Below are 17,379 nucleotides of genomic sequence, written 5' to 3' on the forward strand. Positions count from 1 at the left end.
TTCAAAGTTACTGATATTTCTTTATAACCCAACCTTGATCTGTACTTCTCCGCAACTTTGTCGCTGACCTGTTTGGAGAGCTCCTTGGTCTTCATGGTGACGCTTGCTTGGTGGGGCCCCTTGTTTAGTGGTGGTGTGGAATCTGGGGCCTTTCAGAACAGGTGTTTATAGATTAGATTGCACACAGGTGGACTAGATTGCACACAGGTAGACTTTATTTAACTAATTATGTGACTTCTGAAGTTAATTGGTTGCACCAGATCTTATATAGGGGCTTCATAGGAAAGGGGGTGAATACATATTCACGCACCACTTTTCCATTAAAGCTATTTTTTTCATTTCAGTTCACCGATTTGGACTGTTTTGTGTATGTTCGTTACATGAAATCCAAATAAAAATCCACAGGTTGTAATGCAACAAAATAGGAAAAACGCCAAGGGGATGAATACTTTTGCAAAGCACTATACTGTCTGTCTGTGTCTAAAAGTAATATTAAGAACAGTAACATTCAGGTTCGTCATGAGCACTTGATACCTGTTTGACTTGTCAGACTCAGTGGTAAGATCCTGTTTCCCTATTGAGGAGGCCCACATACCAGTGATGTACTGTAGGTAAGTCAAACCTTGTGGACCAGCTACAGTAATAGGAGTCTTTCAAGAAAACAGGGTGCAGAGAGAAAGCCTTCCAAACATGGACCCAGCCTGCCCAGCCAGTCTGTCTGTCCAACCTTTTAGGAGCAGTGCAGCTACGTGGCAGCAACAGAAAACGAATATTCCACCCTATACTAAATTTGACTTGTTTTATCAGTTATTGTAGTGTTCTTACACTCATATACTCCCATATACAAGTTACTGACAAAATAATGGAAACACTTGAATAAATGAAGGATGCAAAGTATATTGAAACCAGGTGCTTCCACACAGGGTGGTCCCTGAGATAATTAAGCAATTAACATCCTATCATGCTTAGGGTCATGTATAAAAATGCTGGGGAGGTCATTATTTTGCAGACCATGGCTATGCCCCCATAGGATGACAATGCCCCCATCCACTGGGCATGAGTGGTCATTGACTGGTTTGATAAGCATGACAATTATGTAAACTATATTTATTTATTTTTATTTAGCTAGGCAAGTCAGTTAAGAACAAATTCTTATTTACAATGATGGCCTACACCGGCCAAACATGGACGACGCTGGGCCAATTGTGCACCGCCCAATGGAACTCCCAATCACGGCCGGTTGTGATACAGCCTGGATTCTAACGTGGGTGTCTGTAGTGACACCTCTAGCACTGAGATGCGCTGCGCCACTCGGGACATGGTTGTCTCAGTCACCAGATCTCAACCCAATTGAACACTTATGTGAGATTCTGGAGCATTTTCCACCATCATCAACAAAATCCCATATTATGGAATTTTTCGTAGAAGAATGATGTCACATCCCTCACACTTGTGGAATCAATGGCACGGTGCATTGAAGCTGTTCTGGCTTGTTGTGGACCAACACCCTATTAAGACACTTTATGTTGGTGTTTCCTTTATTTTGGGCTGTATATTGTACATACTCTCATTCTCACACACTCTCTCTGCTAAATAAATAGGCATTGTTTTAGCTCCAGGACTTGCCTCGTGTGTGTGTGTGTGAGTGTGAGTGTGAGTGTGAGTGTGAGTGTGTGTGTGTGTGTGTGTGTGTGTGTGTGTGTGTGTGTGTGTGTGTGTGTGTGTGTGTGTGTGTGTGCGTGCTTGCTTGTGTATTTGCTTGCATGTGCATATGTGTGAGAACCCTGAGGAAGTACTATGGTCATTACATGCTAGTCCCAGAGCCACGTGTAGCGAAGACATATTGCTGACCCAGAGCATTTTTTTGTCCTCTTCCTCTCCTCCCCTCTCCACTTCCTCTGTATCGCAGTCTTTAGAATTCAGCTATATCCTGAAGTAGGCCTCCAGGCCAATGACATAAGCTAATTTGGTTTTGGGGGTGGGGGTGACATTTTAAAAATCGTTGTCCCAGCCAGAATTGTCATCTGGGGGCGGGTCTTCCTTATCCTCTGGGAAGTTGTCAAAGTTACTCGTGTCCATTGGTGATATCACCTGATTGACAGAAAAAGACAGACAGTATTGAGCCACTTGAAACCCTGATGAAAGCAGCTTGCTGCTGAAATGTTGGTTTGTGACTTACATTAGGGATGATAGGGGGTGTCAGCGTTCCTTTCCTTAGACCTTCCCAGTTAAAGCCCTCAAACCATCTGGAAATGTATAGAAATTGTTAAAGAAATAAAATCCCACCTATCTCAAACAGACAGTTTAAAAAATGCTTTATATTTCCTCATAGAGGATGAGGTCATTCTCCTGAGGAAGATGAGCTGGCCAAACAGCCGTCTACTTGCATTAATATTTCTAACGACTGGTATACGCCTACACCATTCCAGCAAAGAAAAACTGCTTTATAAGATACTTTGTTTCTATTTTTTGGAAGGAAAACTATTTAACTCATCTTGTAATTAATTACAGGTCATATATCATAGAAATCTGGAAACACTGAACAGTTACTTTAAATATATAAATGTGGGAAGATGAGTAGAATAATATGGCTATCCATGAACTTACTTGTGCTTTTGGATGTCTTTGACACCGTTTTTCAAGTTTCCTAGTCTTTCCGAAGGATTGTCCCTAAAATTACACATCATCATTAATACTCTCGTTAACACTAAATTACATTAAACAGTAATTGTTGAGGGTGTACAAAATGGTTTGGGACTCACCTGCATAGTTTTTTTATTAAGTTGGCAGCGTTTTTGGTGATCTTCTTTGGAAATTCGATCATGTCAATGCCCCTCAGGATGATGTTATATGTCTTCATGGGATCAGGGCCAGAGAAGGGAGGGCTGGAAGACAGGGGTGGAGATAGGTATACATTTGAGTGTCTATCTCAGTTAACATCTGGCCTTACACTTTCATTTAAGATTATCAGCTTTGTCTGTATACCTGCCGGTGAGGAGCTCAAACATGAGGATTCCTAGAGACCAGTAGTCAGCTGTGATGTCGTGGCCTTTGTTCAGAATGATCTCTGGTGCCACGTATTCTGGTGTTCCACAGAACGTCCACGTTTTCTTCCCAAACCCGATCTTCTTGGCAAAGCCAAAGTCCACCTAAACAAAGGACATGTGAAACACATTCTTAGAGGTAACCTGCAATGTTAATAGTTCAAAGGGTTAGATGTTTAGGTCATTAAGCTTTGAATCCACAATGTTGTGTGTCTCTTACTAGCTTGGCATAGCCCCTGTGGTCCAGTATAAGGTTCTCTGGTTTAAGGTCTCTGTAGATGATGCCTTTGGAATGTAGGTAGGCGAATGCTTCCACCACACACGCTGTGTAGAACCTGGTGGTTGAATCCTCAAACGAACCCCTGGAGAAGGACGGGACAATAACCTCTTTAAAATAAGTCACATTTTAAACAGGCACACATCGGCCAGATCTTCCATAGTCTCACTGAAACACATGTGGGCACAATGACATTAGTTGAAATATTGACCATCTAAGACTCACCGGTCTCTAAGAATGGTCCACAGCTCTCCTCCCAGGCAAGCCTCCATCAGCATGTAGAGGTACTTACTGTCCTTAAACGTCCTGTACAGTCTGAATACAAAACACAGAGTGCAAAGATATCAAGACAGTGGCGGGGGGAGGGTGTGTCCACTGTAGGATTTACTGTGAATTAAAAGTGTGTCTGTGGAAAGGCGTTGCATGCATGTCTCTACCTGACAATGAAGTCAGAGTGGGCCTCCTGCATGATGAGTTTCTCAGAGCGGATATGCTCTTGCTGTCGCGTGTCCACAATGTGACGCTTCTTCAGGATCTTCATGGCAAACGTCTTCACCAGATCACTTTTCAGCTGAACCTGTCGACACAGGAGAGAGGAGAGCTCTGTCAGCTCTAAGCAACGGTTAAAATAAACATCAAAGCAATACAATGTACAGTGCCTTCGGAAAGTATTCAGACCCCTTGACTTTTTCCACATTTTGTTATGTTACAGCCTGATTCTAAAATGGATTAAATATATATTTTTCCTCAGCAATCTACACACAATACCCCATAATGACAAAGTGAAAACAGGTTGTTAGAAATACCTTATTTACATAAGTATTCAGACTCTAAGTTGAGCTCAGGTGCATCCTGTTTCCATTGATCATCCTTGAGATGATTCTACAACTTCTCTGTAGTCCACCTGTGGTAAATTCAATTGATTGAACATGATTTTGAAAGGCACACACCTGTCTATATAAGGTCCCACAGTTGACAGCGCATGTCATAGCAAAAACCAAGCCATGAGGTCGAAGGAATTGTCCATAGAGACAGGATTGTGTTGAGGTACAGATCTGGGGAAGGGACGGCAAAAGATAATGCAGCATTGAAGGTCCCCAAGAACAGAGTGCCCTCCATCGTTCCTAAATGGAAGAAGTTTGGAACCACCAAGACCCTTCCTAGAGCTGACCAAACTGTGCAATTGGGGGAGAAGGGCCTTGGTCAGGGAGGTGACCAAGAACCAGATGATCACTCTGACAGAGCTCTAGAAACTCACCCCAAATACAGGTGTGCCAAGCTTATAGCGTCATACCCAAGAAGATTCGATGCTGTATTCGCTGCCAAAGGTGCTTCAATAAAGTACTGAGTAAAGGGTCTGAATACTTCTGTAAATGTCATATTTCAGTTTTTTATATTTTATAAACTAGCAAACATTTCTAAAACCCTGTTTTTACTTTGTCATTATGGGGTATTGTGTAAATTGATGAGGAAAAAAAATGAAATGTAATCCATTTTAGAATAAGGCTGTAACGTAACAAAATGTGGAAAAGTCAAGGGGTCTGAATACTTTCCGAATGCACTGTAAGTGGCAGCTTAGCCTCTTACGCTTCCGAGTCTGGACGTCCCACACTCATCACTAACGTAGATTCCAGAAGAGTGAACAATCCCTTTACAAGTCAGAATGTTAAATAAAGGTAATTTTAACTTTGCCATTTGTCCACTAAATCCGTTGTTATGCCGTTGGAAATTTGAAACAAAATATCCACAGGAAAGTGCAGAAATACAGATCTCCCACGGTTTGTTTGTTCACCTGACGTAGGCACACACATTGTAAATACATGCTTGCGATGCATGTATACTAATCAAGCTCATGCAGGTGTTTGCACGGTTTTGCACATGTGCCAGGTAATAGAGATCTCAATGGCAGTACCAGCATTTTAAAAAGTTGGTTTAATGATACTTTTCTGTGGGCAAGTGGACAACCGGCAGAGGAAGTTCAAATGACAGTTTATTCAACATTCAACACAAGTCTATACAAGGAACTTTTCGTAAAGCTATAGCTTGATATTAGGTCAGGAGACCGGCAAGTGGCAGCTGTGGTTCCTACCAGCTCTACACGGCCAAAGCCACCAACCCCCAGTGTGTCGATGATGTTGAAGTCAACCAGGCTGAGTTTGGAGAAGAAAGAATTCTCTGCTTCGTACCTGCAGGGAAAGACAAGGACATGTTAATTCAATTGAACTGTCACCCTCCCCTCATCCTTGCAAGACACAGGGCCATTTTCCACATGCCCAGTCGCCGATATCCCCAACTCCCAGTGTCTTCTCTTGTTTTTTGTTTAATCCAGTGGGCCTTATCAGTTCAATGGTGTGATTGGGAGAATCAGTACAGATAGAGGCCTGAGCCCTCAGGATAAAAGGTTTCTGGGTCAACCAAGCCAGAGGATCTTCAACACCTTCGGTCTTTGTTCTCTGAGAAATTAAGCTAATTTATTGCACACAAAATTGTCATTTGAATTTATAGGATTCATATAATGTTCAATAAATATAGTACCTAACATCCTATTTGGATCTATTTTTTCTAACAATGAGTAAGACATTAGGAAACCAAAGAAATGGTCCTTATTTTTTTTCCACTGTTCAGAGAAATTAATCATTGAAGTTGTTGGGTTTCTGTCCCATCCTACATCCTGATATTACCAGGTTCGTCTGACCACTAGATTGTGCTAATCCTGCTATTAGGTGATAAAAAACGTATAGTTTGAAGAATCCCCCAGCCCAATGTTAAAGGGATTTTTCGCCGAAATTTCAAATTGCATATTATTTCCTTTCCATTTTAAGAAGTATATGGACAAGGTATTACAGCAACTCATGCTTTAGTTTTGTTCACTTCCCCACTGTTTCAAATGGTACCTATATTAACATTTTCAGGCTTCATATCCAAATCATCTATAAGTAACATTAATTGAGCTACAAAATGCATTTTAAGATACTTTAGGATGATTTGAACATGAAGCATGAAAATGCTAATATACAATAGGTACCATTGACTTGCATTGGATTTGTGCCACAAGTGCTAAAAAGTTAGCATCTGAAACAGTGACCAAAAAAAAACAAAGCATAGGTTGCTGTCATACCTTGTCAATAGACTGCTTACAGGGTTAGTAAACCAATGTCATTTTGTAATTTGGGTGAACTATCCCTTAAACATTGAGGGGGGTGGGGGGATTCTAATACTAATTTCTCTGAACAGGGGAAAAAAACATCACCAAATTCACTGGGAATACATTACATAGGATGCTGAAACTATACTCTGAGCCGCAGCTCCATACTACTTGTATGGATCCTGAGTGTCGTAGCGGTCTAAGGCACTGCATCACAGTGCTAGAGACGTCACTACAGACCCGTGTTCGATCCCGGGCTGTATCACAACCTCCCGTGATCGGGAGTCGCATAGGGCAGAGCACAATTGGCCCAGAGTCCTCCGGGTTAATGAAGGGAGGGTTTGGCCGGGGTAGGCCGTCACTGTAAATAAGAATTTGTTTTTAACTGACTTGCCTAGTTAAAGAATATTTTTATATTTATTGAATATGCTATGAATCCTATAAATTAAAATGGCCAATTTGGATGCAATCAAGGAGCTTTATTTTCCAGAGATCAAATTATATTTCAACAAAATAATGTTGCAGCAAGCTATTTCAGAACAATCTGAGATGGTGATTGTCAAAATCCTCTTCCTTGTGTTTTTTGAGGTAGAACTACCCAGTTGATGGTTGAGGCCAGGAGTTTTTCCTGACCAAGTGCCCTGAGGAGGGATGCGTAAGAGCTCAATTCAGCCCTACCTCAGTCAATAGCTCATTTGACGTTGTAAGACTAGTTAATGGCCACTAGATGGCAAACTTGTACCATTACCATCACTGGTAAAAGACTGCAACAGCTAAACCAACTATTATTTCTGCAGTTGAGAATGAAAGTAAGAATAAATTCATTAACATGTGTAGAATTGCAGAGAATTGGTATTCTGAAAAACAATTAGTTATTCTATACAAGTGTGATGAAACATACATGCACCCCCCTGTTTCTTGCAAATCTAGCCAAATTAATTTTGAAAGATGAGATCCTTTATGAGATACAACAATAGAACACAACATTTTGTATTGTATACAACAACCTTCCGTCCAACTGCACAACCTGGAATGGAATTATTCTGAAAGACATTAACAATGTATCATATTGAACACGATACAGCATATTGTCCAGTAGGTTCCAGGACAGACTCCATTCACTGTCTGTCTCAGACAGAGGCCTCACGACAGTGACCAACACAAGTCTCTCTCTCCATTCTCATCCCTTTTCCAGGAAGTAAGCATAACAGTGAACCGTTATTTTTATTTATACTTCCCAAAAAACTACATTTCAGTTTGAGAGGCTGACATTTCAAATGTACCATACACTATGAGGTACACAAAGCCATGTATCCTGAAATAGCTGTATGTAAGGTTTACAACAACAGATTTAAATATGCCATACTTACTTTCAACAAAGAACGAAATACTACCAAAGAGTTCCCAAAGCTGTCATGAAACCATGTTTAAACCACGGTTTATGGTTTAAACCACAGTTTTTGTTTCTCCTCAACTTGTCTCACAAGATTACCTTGTTCCGAGCTGGCATCCCTTTATGCCAACAACAACACACCACAGCACCAAGGTGCCCCTTTACCAGGGTGCCTGGTGCTATGCTCCTGCTTCCACGGTTACAGATAACATACTGGTTCCTCCAAGGGGTAGAGGTCACGACTTTCACTTCCTGGTCTGTCACCAGAGAATTGCGTTGTTACGTAACAGACCTTAGGTTGACCAAACCTCAAAGCCAAGTAAAGCCAGCTATCAAAATTAGTAAATAAATGCGATTTACCTAGCCTTGACCTCAGCATCCTCACAGCCTTTACTGGACACCTCCTCCAACCCTCCAATCAGGTGCTTGAACGAGCTGCAGCACAGGAATTGAAACAGTGTTTGTGAGAAATGTTATATGAGTTCAAGACATTGATCCCATTCCATTGAAGAAGCTGTTATATCTTGATATATACTGTATGTATTGTTGTCTCTTTAAGTAATCACGCCAGTTGTCTAAATGACAAAAACATTGCTAATTGGTGTTTTGGTTCATTAACTGTGGCATAACAGCCCCTTCATATTTGTAATTGATAGTACATACTTAATAAGCAGGTATCTATAGACACTTATTCTCCATATGACTCATCTAGTGCAGTAGTGTATTGCATATTTATAGTACATATGAAAACTTTATGAATGTTTAATAAACCTTTATAAGATTGTTGTTTGAAGTGATAACCACTTGGTCTCACTTTACAAGACCCCAAGACCATCTGTTTACTTTATAATACCCAGATTCCTTGCACATATCATCTCTATTTGGATGTACATGAACCCTAGACCCATAAATCATTAACCTAATACACATGAATATGAAAATGATGCATAATATTGATAAAAATCTATTTCAATTAAGATGTTTACAGCTGAAATACCAGCTGACAACCGTGGCTGACAAGGTTAAATTCTCTTCCCAAAATACACACACGAGCGCACACACATGCAAGCACACACATCTGTGCTGGAATTTCCTTCTCACCATTATCCCCTGACTCTCATTCTCTTTTTATTTTCTTCCCTCTCTTCCCTCTCCTTCTTTCCAGAAAAATAGCAGGCTGCCTGCCACCCCTAACCTCTCTCTCACGCTGGCTCCAAACCCAACCAGTTCTGGGTAACATATATGGTAAGCTGGCTATGTGAGGTGAGAGAGCATTTGGAGTCTGTGTGACAGACAGAGAGACAGAACATAATAATCACCACTCTCATTCAGATGACTCACTCACTAAGACACAGGGTTGCCCATGAGAGGCCTGCTCCATGACAGGGGCTCAACTGATACCACCCAGCCTTGCTCTTGCATTACAGCTAACTTATAATACTGCATGATGTTAGTGGTGACACAATGACAGACCATGATTTAATAATGAGACCTTGTTTAACTTAAAGTCGACGCCTGCACACCCGCGGAAAAATGTAATTAGCATCATAAAAAAATCCCCATCAAAATCCATCTGTTTAAACTAAAGATGATTTTTTACATGGGCTGCATCTCAATCTACCACATCCGCTAATGGCGGCCTTCCGCATATGCATGGAAGGTGGACTAGCTATTGCATTGTTTATCAGACCATGAGACATCCCAAGAAGCTGTCTTTTCACAAAAACGCCTGTAGCGTCCGAGAAGTTTGGGCTAAACACTAAAATGACCCTTCTATGGAAAGGTGAGACTCTCACGAACACGTACATGTTTTGCCCTAGGGCGCCCACGAGCCTCACAAGACTCGTCTGATGGTAGCCCGGTTCCAGTTTAAAAAATGGATAGAAGTACAGTATACATGGATGTAGTTTAGTGTCCCAATTATTATTTTTATATGGGTAAAAATGAAAAATGCTGATCTTTCTTAAATCTCTCAGATACAGGACACACAAAAAACATTGACTATATGCTTTTCCATGGATGAATCTGTTATGCAATGCATATCTATTGGATAATAGCAGTAAGGCTAAATGCAATGTTTCATCAAAAAATGCTTTAATTATTTAAAAAATCACACCTAAAGGGGTCCTAAAATTCAAGAACAAATAGTTAAATGGTATGACCATCTTAAAACAATTCCATATGTTCGCTTAGTAGAACCCCCACAGCTTAGACTCTCAAGGAATAATGTCACTTACTGTACATATCTTGTAGATCAACATTAATTTATTTTGAAATGATGTAATTCATTCAATAAGTGGTCCTGTATGGCTCAGTTGGTAGAGTATGGTGTTGGCAATGTCAGGATTGTGGGTTTGATTCCCAGGGCCACTGATACAAAAAATGTATGCACGCATGACTGTAAGTCACTTTGGATAACAGTGTCTGCTAAATGGCATTTGCTATGTGATATTGTAGACCAAATTATCAAAAGCATTTCAGAATACAAAAGTAGGTACTGAGGATGTTTTGAACACTCACTCTCTGTCAATGACCAGACATGTAACGGTCTCTGCAGCGATGACGTTTGCTGTCCTGATGTCTTCCCTGGAACACACATACATCATTAGTAACACACATCACACAGAATACAGCAGCACTTTATTTGATCAAACATAAATGACTTGGTTTGTGCTTAAAAATGAAAAATTGTTACTACACAATAAAAACAATTTGTTCCTAATTTTGATAAATCATTCAAATACGGGTTACAATCAATATAATAATATTCCATAGAAAGACATTTGATACCTAAAAAAACACAGACTTTCCGATAGAAACATTTCATCATATAATTATAAAGCTTTGTTTTAACAAATACATGGACATTAGCGACAGGTAATGGTAACAAAAGTATAACCAGTTTTACTCTGTATCATCAATATCCTCTTCTTCCGAGGATTCGTCTGCCCAGTCGCTCTCAGAGTCTGAGTCATCCCTGGACTCTATAGCCCTCTTGTCTAACTCGCACGACAGGTCCTCATACACAGACTGTATCACTGCGCACAGTCAAATATACACTTGTAGCTGGGCAGGCGAGTCCATGCAAGCTGTCTACACACACTTGCAGATCTCAGAGTCTGCAGTGATACCACTCTAAGACACATTGAAACCTATTCTACTTTATCCAAATTCATAACAGGTAAACCCTGTTGCCAAAAGACGAGCATACACTAAATACAGTACTAAACAAGAACGTAATCAAGCTTTACTCCAGAACAGTGAGAATGCATATCACCATTAGAGCTGTTGACATGTCAGTGAAGTCACACTCTGGTGTCAAAGCAGGGGAGGAATGACCCATATGTATTCGTAGCTACGCAACTTATTTCACATGGACCAAGGTGACAAGTCCTTCTCATGCCATCCAGCATCCTTATACACCACCACCCACTTTCCAAACATACACATACGCACGCACGCACGCACGCACGCACGCACGCACGCACGCACGCACGCACGCACGCACGCACGCACGCACGCACGCACGCACACACACACACACACACACACACACACACACACACACACACACACACACACACACACGCCCTATCTGAAAAGGTCACAGCTGCTGGAAACGAAAGGGTTTCTCCAGTGGAAAAGAGAGGAGAGGAGAGGAGAAGAAAAGAGAAGAGCCAATCATTTCGGAGTGCTGGGGTAAATATGGGGTAAAGAGAGAGGGGCTTTTCTCACATGGGCACGCACAAGGCATGTGGAGGAGGGAGGCTGAAGGGGGGTATTAAGTGAACTAAATCCAGTCCCTGAGTGGTACATACTAGTACTTGCAATAGTAAACACCTGCTCAGTGTGAATTGTGACTATGTGCCAAATGTAGACCCTATGCCATTGTGCTACTGTTGTCAACAGTGTTTTGGCAGATACACCTGTCTCAAAAGGACAGGGTACGTTTATTTTTCCTTTTCCATGTTGAAAAAAAAATGGACACACACACATTATATCCCTGTGAGTTCCTTATTGCTTTCTATCTCAGACAATGAACAGAGCCCTTTACCCTAACTACTACAAACACACAGAGACTAAGCTGCCAGCTGCGCTAATTTTCCTCATAAAAAAATGTATTATTTACACACATGGTGATTCCCTTTCATTATGACACCAACAACCCAATACAGCCTAGTGGGTGGGATAGAAATCGTGGACCTTAGTGGATCCCGTTAATTTATTTTGTTCCTGTCAAATTGTTGATACTGACAATAGTAGTTGTAAAACAATTTCTGCTGTCTGTTAACCTCTGCAAATAATGTATTTGCACCTTCACATTTGCTTGTAAACAAAGAGCGAGAGAGGGACACAGAGCGAGAGAGAGAGAGAGAGAGAGAGAGAGGGAGAGGGAGAGAGAGAGAAAGACAGAGAGAGAGAGCAGCTGCATGTTTCTGAAATGTCCTTTAGAGCAGCACAGCAGAGAGCCGGCCGGCGGTGTTCATTTACATTTGAACGTTTTAATTCAACTGGTAATTGGATGGTGCTCTGGTGTCCCAAGGAGGGGTTTATGGAAATACAGACTGGGGTGGGATACAGACCAGCAACAATCAAATTGTTTCCATTTTCTGTCAACAACATCACACTCTTTAAAAATCTCTCATCCTCTACTGACCCTCCAATCAACCCACACACATGAATACACACACACACACACACACACACACACACACACACACACACACACACACACACACACACACACACACACACACACACACACACACACACACACACACACACACACACACACACACACACACACACACACACACACACACACACACACACACACACACACACACACACTCCCCCGAAGGAAGGACAGAATGGTGCAGCATAGAACACATTGTCTGAACTGTTGATGAATCTACCTCACAATGGTAGGAAAGTTTTTCCCTTTTCCTAGAACATCTACCAACGAGATGAATGTACATGATACACTCTCTTCCTAGGTTATAGTATCAAATCAAATGTATTTTTCACTCAATCCACCGCATCCGCCGATGTCGCACTCTGCGGTGAAAGGTGACAGAACTAAAGTAGTGTTTTTCAGATCATGAAACATCCCGAAAATGTGTCTTCTCACAAAATCATCTGTAACGTCCGAACGGTTTGGCCTACAAATTATTCTGACCCCTCTATGTAAAGATGAGACTCTCACGAACACGATGGTGTTCTCCATGTCTCTACCTCTTGGGACTCGTCTGAAGCCGGTACAGTCAATCTGCCAACTTCTGTCTGTAGCATCCAAACAGTTTGCGCAACACACTAATATGTGGAAAGGTGAGACTCTTACGAACACGTACATGTCAGTTGTTTTGCTCTAGGACGCCACAGGCCTCACACGAGTCGTCTGAAGGTCCCCTGGTACTAGTGAATGGAAGTATATCTGGAGATGGTTTAGTTCCAAAAATAAGGGTTTCAATACATGTAAAAAAAAACAACAACAAAAAAACTCCTGATCTTCTGAGAGAAATTACAAGACTATGTTATAATACTGTTATTACATCAAATGGTTGTTTTATTCAACCCAATAAGGGGTTGTTAGAACACTCATCTGTGTATGTTCTACTGAGGATGGGCCACTGGGAGATTTAACACTGACAGAAGATTTATGATGTCTTTGGGTGATAAACCTAAAGAGACCGCATTCCATAGCATGAGTTAATGTTTCTGTTCTATAAGGTACCAGGGAGAGATGAATCCTGGGCCCAGACCCTGGTCTCTACACAATGAGAACAGTTTTTACAGCAGATACTGTCTATCTTTCATACAAATCTTAACCTTGGGACCCATTCCATACATCTGTTGTTTGTCATGAAGACTGAAGGGGGAGTATCTTGGATATAAAAGACCTTTGTACCTTTGTCTCAGGGGTCTCAACAAATCATCTGAGGGTGATTCGTCAACCAGCCATCATTATCATAGAGCACTCAATCGATTCACTTTATATGTGTGTGTTGTAGTGACCTGCTCCCTTATTAACTTTTTAGGGATAGTGGGCAGCATTTTCACTTTGGATTAATTGCGTGCCCATAGTGAACTGCCTCCTACTCTGTCCCAGATGCTAATATATGCATATTATTATTATTAATATTATTACTATTGGATAGAAAACACTCTGAAGTTTCTAAAACTGTTTGAATTATGTCTGTGAGTATAACAGAACTCATATGGCAGCAAACTTCCAAATAGGAAGTGGAAATTCTGAGGCTGGTTGTTTTTCAACTCATCGCCTATTCAAATCCCAGGAAGATATGGATTTGTTTGCACTTCCTACGACTTCCACTAGATGTCAACAGTCGGTAGAACGTTGAATGAAGTTTATACTGTGTTGTGGGGCCGGATGAGAGTGGAATGAGTAAGTGGTCTGGCAGATTGCCAGTTCCTGGTCACGTGCATTCCACATGATATCGCCTTGCGTTCCATAACTTATACAGACACGAAGGAATGCTCCGGTTGGAACGTTATTGGATATATCATATATATCCAATAACGTTCCAACCGGAGCATTCCTTCGATACTGGAGGAACCGGAGCATTCCTTCCTTGGATATATATGATAACAACATCCTGAAGATTGATTCTCTACTTAGTTTGACAAGTTTATTCGACCTGTGATATAACTTTTTGAAGTTTTCATCCGACGTTATGCGTGACTTGCACGAGCGTTTGGATATGTGTACAAACGCGCTAGCAAAAGTAGCTACTTGGACATAAATAAATTACATTATCGAACAAAACAACAATTTATTGTCGAACTAGGATTCCTGGGAGTGCATTCTGATGAAGATTATCAAAGGTAAGGGAATATTTATGATGTAATTTCGTATTTCTGTTGACTCCAACATGGCGGAGAAATGTTGTTTTTATCTGAGCGCCGTCTCAGATTATTGCATGGTGGGCTTTTTCCGTAAAAGTTTTTTTTTAAATCTGACACAGCGGTTGCATTAAGAACAAGTGTATCTTTAATTCTATGTAAAACATGTATCTTTCATCAAAGTGTATGATGAGTATTTCTGTTATTAGATGTAGCTCTCTGCAATTTCTCCGAATATTTTGGAGGCATTTCTGAACATGGCGCCAATGTAAACTAAGATTTTTGGATATAAATATGCACATTATCGAACAAAAAATACATGTATTGTGTAACATGATGTCCTATGAGTGTCATCTCATAGGACATCATGATGTCCTATGAGTGTCATTTGATGAAGATCATCAAAGGTTAGTGATTAATTTTATCTCTATTTCTGTTTTTGTGACTCCTATCTTTGGCTGGAAAAATGGCTGTGTGTTTTTTGAACTTGGTGGTGATCTAACATAATCATATGTTGTGTTTTCGCTGTAAAGCATTTTTTAAATCGGACACGATGGGTAGATTAACAAGATGTTTATCTTTCATTTGCTGTATTGGACTTGTTAATGTGTGAAAGCTACATACTGTATTTCTAAAGAATATTTTTTAATTTCCCGCGCTGCCTTTTCAGCGGAATGTTGTGGGGGGGTTCCGCTAGCGGAACGTGTGTCCTAGAAAGGTTGATAGGTTAATAAAACATTTTTTTAAGTATAACTCTGACTTGTGTGATAAGTTTGTCTCTCCTAATTTGATTTAACAACCACAATCTTTCTAATATCTCTCAGATATAGGACACACACTACAGAACAAACTTCGTTTAGATTTTTTTGGCGGACTCTCTGTTGTTCCATGTAGTGAATCTACTATTAAATGCATTTGTATGGGCTAATAGCAGTAAGGTCAAATATACAATACCAGTCAAAAGTTTGGACACAACTACTCATTCCTGGGTTTTTCTATATTTTGACTATTTTATACATTGTAGAATAATAGTGAAGACATCAAAACTATGAAATAACACATATGAATCATGCAGTAACCAAAAAAGAGTTAAACAAATGTCACGCCCTCACCTTAGTTATCTATGTTTTCTTAATTATTTTGGTTAGGTCAGGGTGTGACTAGGGTGGGTATGCTAGTTTGGTATTGTCTAGGGTTTTTGTAAGCCTAGGTTATGTAGGTCTAGGTGATGTGTAGGTTTATGGTGGCCTGATATGGTTCCCAATCAGAGGCAGCTGTTTATCGTTGTCTCTGATTGGGGATCATATTTAGGTAGCCATTTTCCCTTTTGTGTTCGTGGGTTCTTGTCTATGTGTAGTTGCCTGTTCAGCACTAATTTGTATAGCTTCATGGTTCGTTTTGTTATTTTGTTAGTTTTGTTCAGTGTTCATTCTTAGAATAAAGAAGAATGTACGTATACCACGCTGCACCTTGGTCTCCTCCTTACAACGGCCGTTACAACAAATCAAAATATAATTTAGATTTTAGAATCTTCAAAGTAGCCACCCTTTGACTTGATGACAGCTTTGCACACTCTTGACATTCTCTCAACCAGCTTGATGAGGTAGTCACCTGGAATGCTTTTCCAACAGTCATGAAGGAGTTCCCACATATGTTGAGCACTTGTTGGCTGCTTTTCCTTCACCCTGTGTTCCAACTCATCCCAAACATCTCAATTGGGTTGAGGTTGGGTGACTGTGGAGGCCAGGACATCTGATGCAGCACTCAGCACTCTCCTTCTTGGTCAAATAGCCCTTACACAGACTGGAGGTGTGTTTTGGGTCATTGTGCTGTTGAAAAACAAATGATAGTCCCCCTAAGCGCAAACCATATGGGATGGCATATCGCTGCAGAATGCTGTGGTAGCCATGTTAGTCAAGTGTGCCTTGAATTCTAAATAAAACACAGACGGTGTCACCAGCTAAGCACCCCCACACCATCACTCCTCCTCCTCCATGCATCACGGTGGGAACCACACACGTGGAGATCATCCGTTCACCTACTCTGCTTCTCACAAAGACACAACGGTTGGGACCAAAAATCTCAAATTTGGATTCATCAGAACAAAGGACAGATTTCCACCAGTCTAATGTCCATTGCTCATGTTTTTTGGCCCAAGCAAGTCTCTTCTTCTTATTGGTGTCCTTTAGTATTGGTTTCACACAGTCTCCTCTGAACAGTTGATGTTGAGATGTGTCTGTTACTTGAACTCTGTGAAGCATTTATTTGGGCTGCAATCTGAGGTGTAGTTAATTGCCTATTTCTGAAGCTGGTAAACTCTAATAAACTTATCCTCTGCAGCAGAGGTAACTCTGGGTCTTCATTTTCTGTGGTGGTCCTCATGAGAGCCTGTTTCATCATAGCGCTTGATGGTTTTTGTGACTGCACTTTGAGAAACATTTAAAGTTCTTGAAATCTTTTGGATTGACTGATCTTCATGTCTTAAAGTAATGATGGATTGTCGTTTCCCTTTCCTTATTTGAGCTATTCTTGCCATAATATGGACTTGGTCACAAAACAAATGACTGGCTCAAACGCATCCAGGTGACTACTTCATGAAGCTGGTTGAGAAAATTCCAAGAGTCTGCAAAGCTGTCATTAAGGCAAAGTTTTGTGT

At 40.8% G+C, this 17,379-nt stretch overlaps 1 protein-coding gene across 2 annotated transcripts in view; it reads right to left on the minus strand.

Annotated features, from left to right (window-relative positions):
* Positions 1 to 1,691: 1,691 nt before the first annotated feature.
* LOC120045630 (cGMP-dependent protein kinase 1-like) overlaps positions 1,692 to 17,379 on the minus strand; it is a 151,589-nt gene continuing 135,901 nt past the window's right edge. For both annotated transcript variants that reach the window (XM_038990540.1, XM_038990539.1), the window contains exons 8-18: positions 10,380 to 10,445; positions 8,220 to 8,294; positions 5,411 to 5,507; positions 3,759 to 3,898; positions 3,547 to 3,636; positions 3,265 to 3,406; positions 2,986 to 3,149; positions 2,763 to 2,885; positions 2,608 to 2,670; positions 2,180 to 2,246; positions 1,692 to 2,091 (exon numbers count right to left, since the gene is read on the minus strand). In XM_038990540.1, coding sequence (XP_038846468.1) covers positions 1,993 to 2,091; positions 2,180 to 2,246; positions 2,608 to 2,670; positions 2,763 to 2,885; positions 2,986 to 3,149; positions 3,265 to 3,406; positions 3,547 to 3,636; positions 3,759 to 3,898; positions 5,411 to 5,507; positions 8,220 to 8,294; positions 10,380 to 10,445 — 1,126 coding nt within the window. In that variant the 3' untranslated portion in view covers positions 1,692 to 1,992. The remainder of the gene's footprint in view (positions 2,092 to 2,179; positions 2,247 to 2,607; positions 2,671 to 2,762; positions 2,886 to 2,985; positions 3,150 to 3,264; positions 3,407 to 3,546; positions 3,637 to 3,758; positions 3,899 to 5,410; positions 5,508 to 8,219; positions 8,295 to 10,379; positions 10,446 to 17,379) is intronic.

Source organism: Salvelinus namaycush, chromosome 4, assembly GCF_016432855.1.
Source record: "Salvelinus namaycush isolate Seneca chromosome 4, SaNama_1.0, whole genome shotgun sequence".
Taxonomy (NCBI): domain Eukaryota; kingdom Metazoa; phylum Chordata; class Actinopteri; order Salmoniformes; family Salmonidae; genus Salvelinus; species Salvelinus namaycush.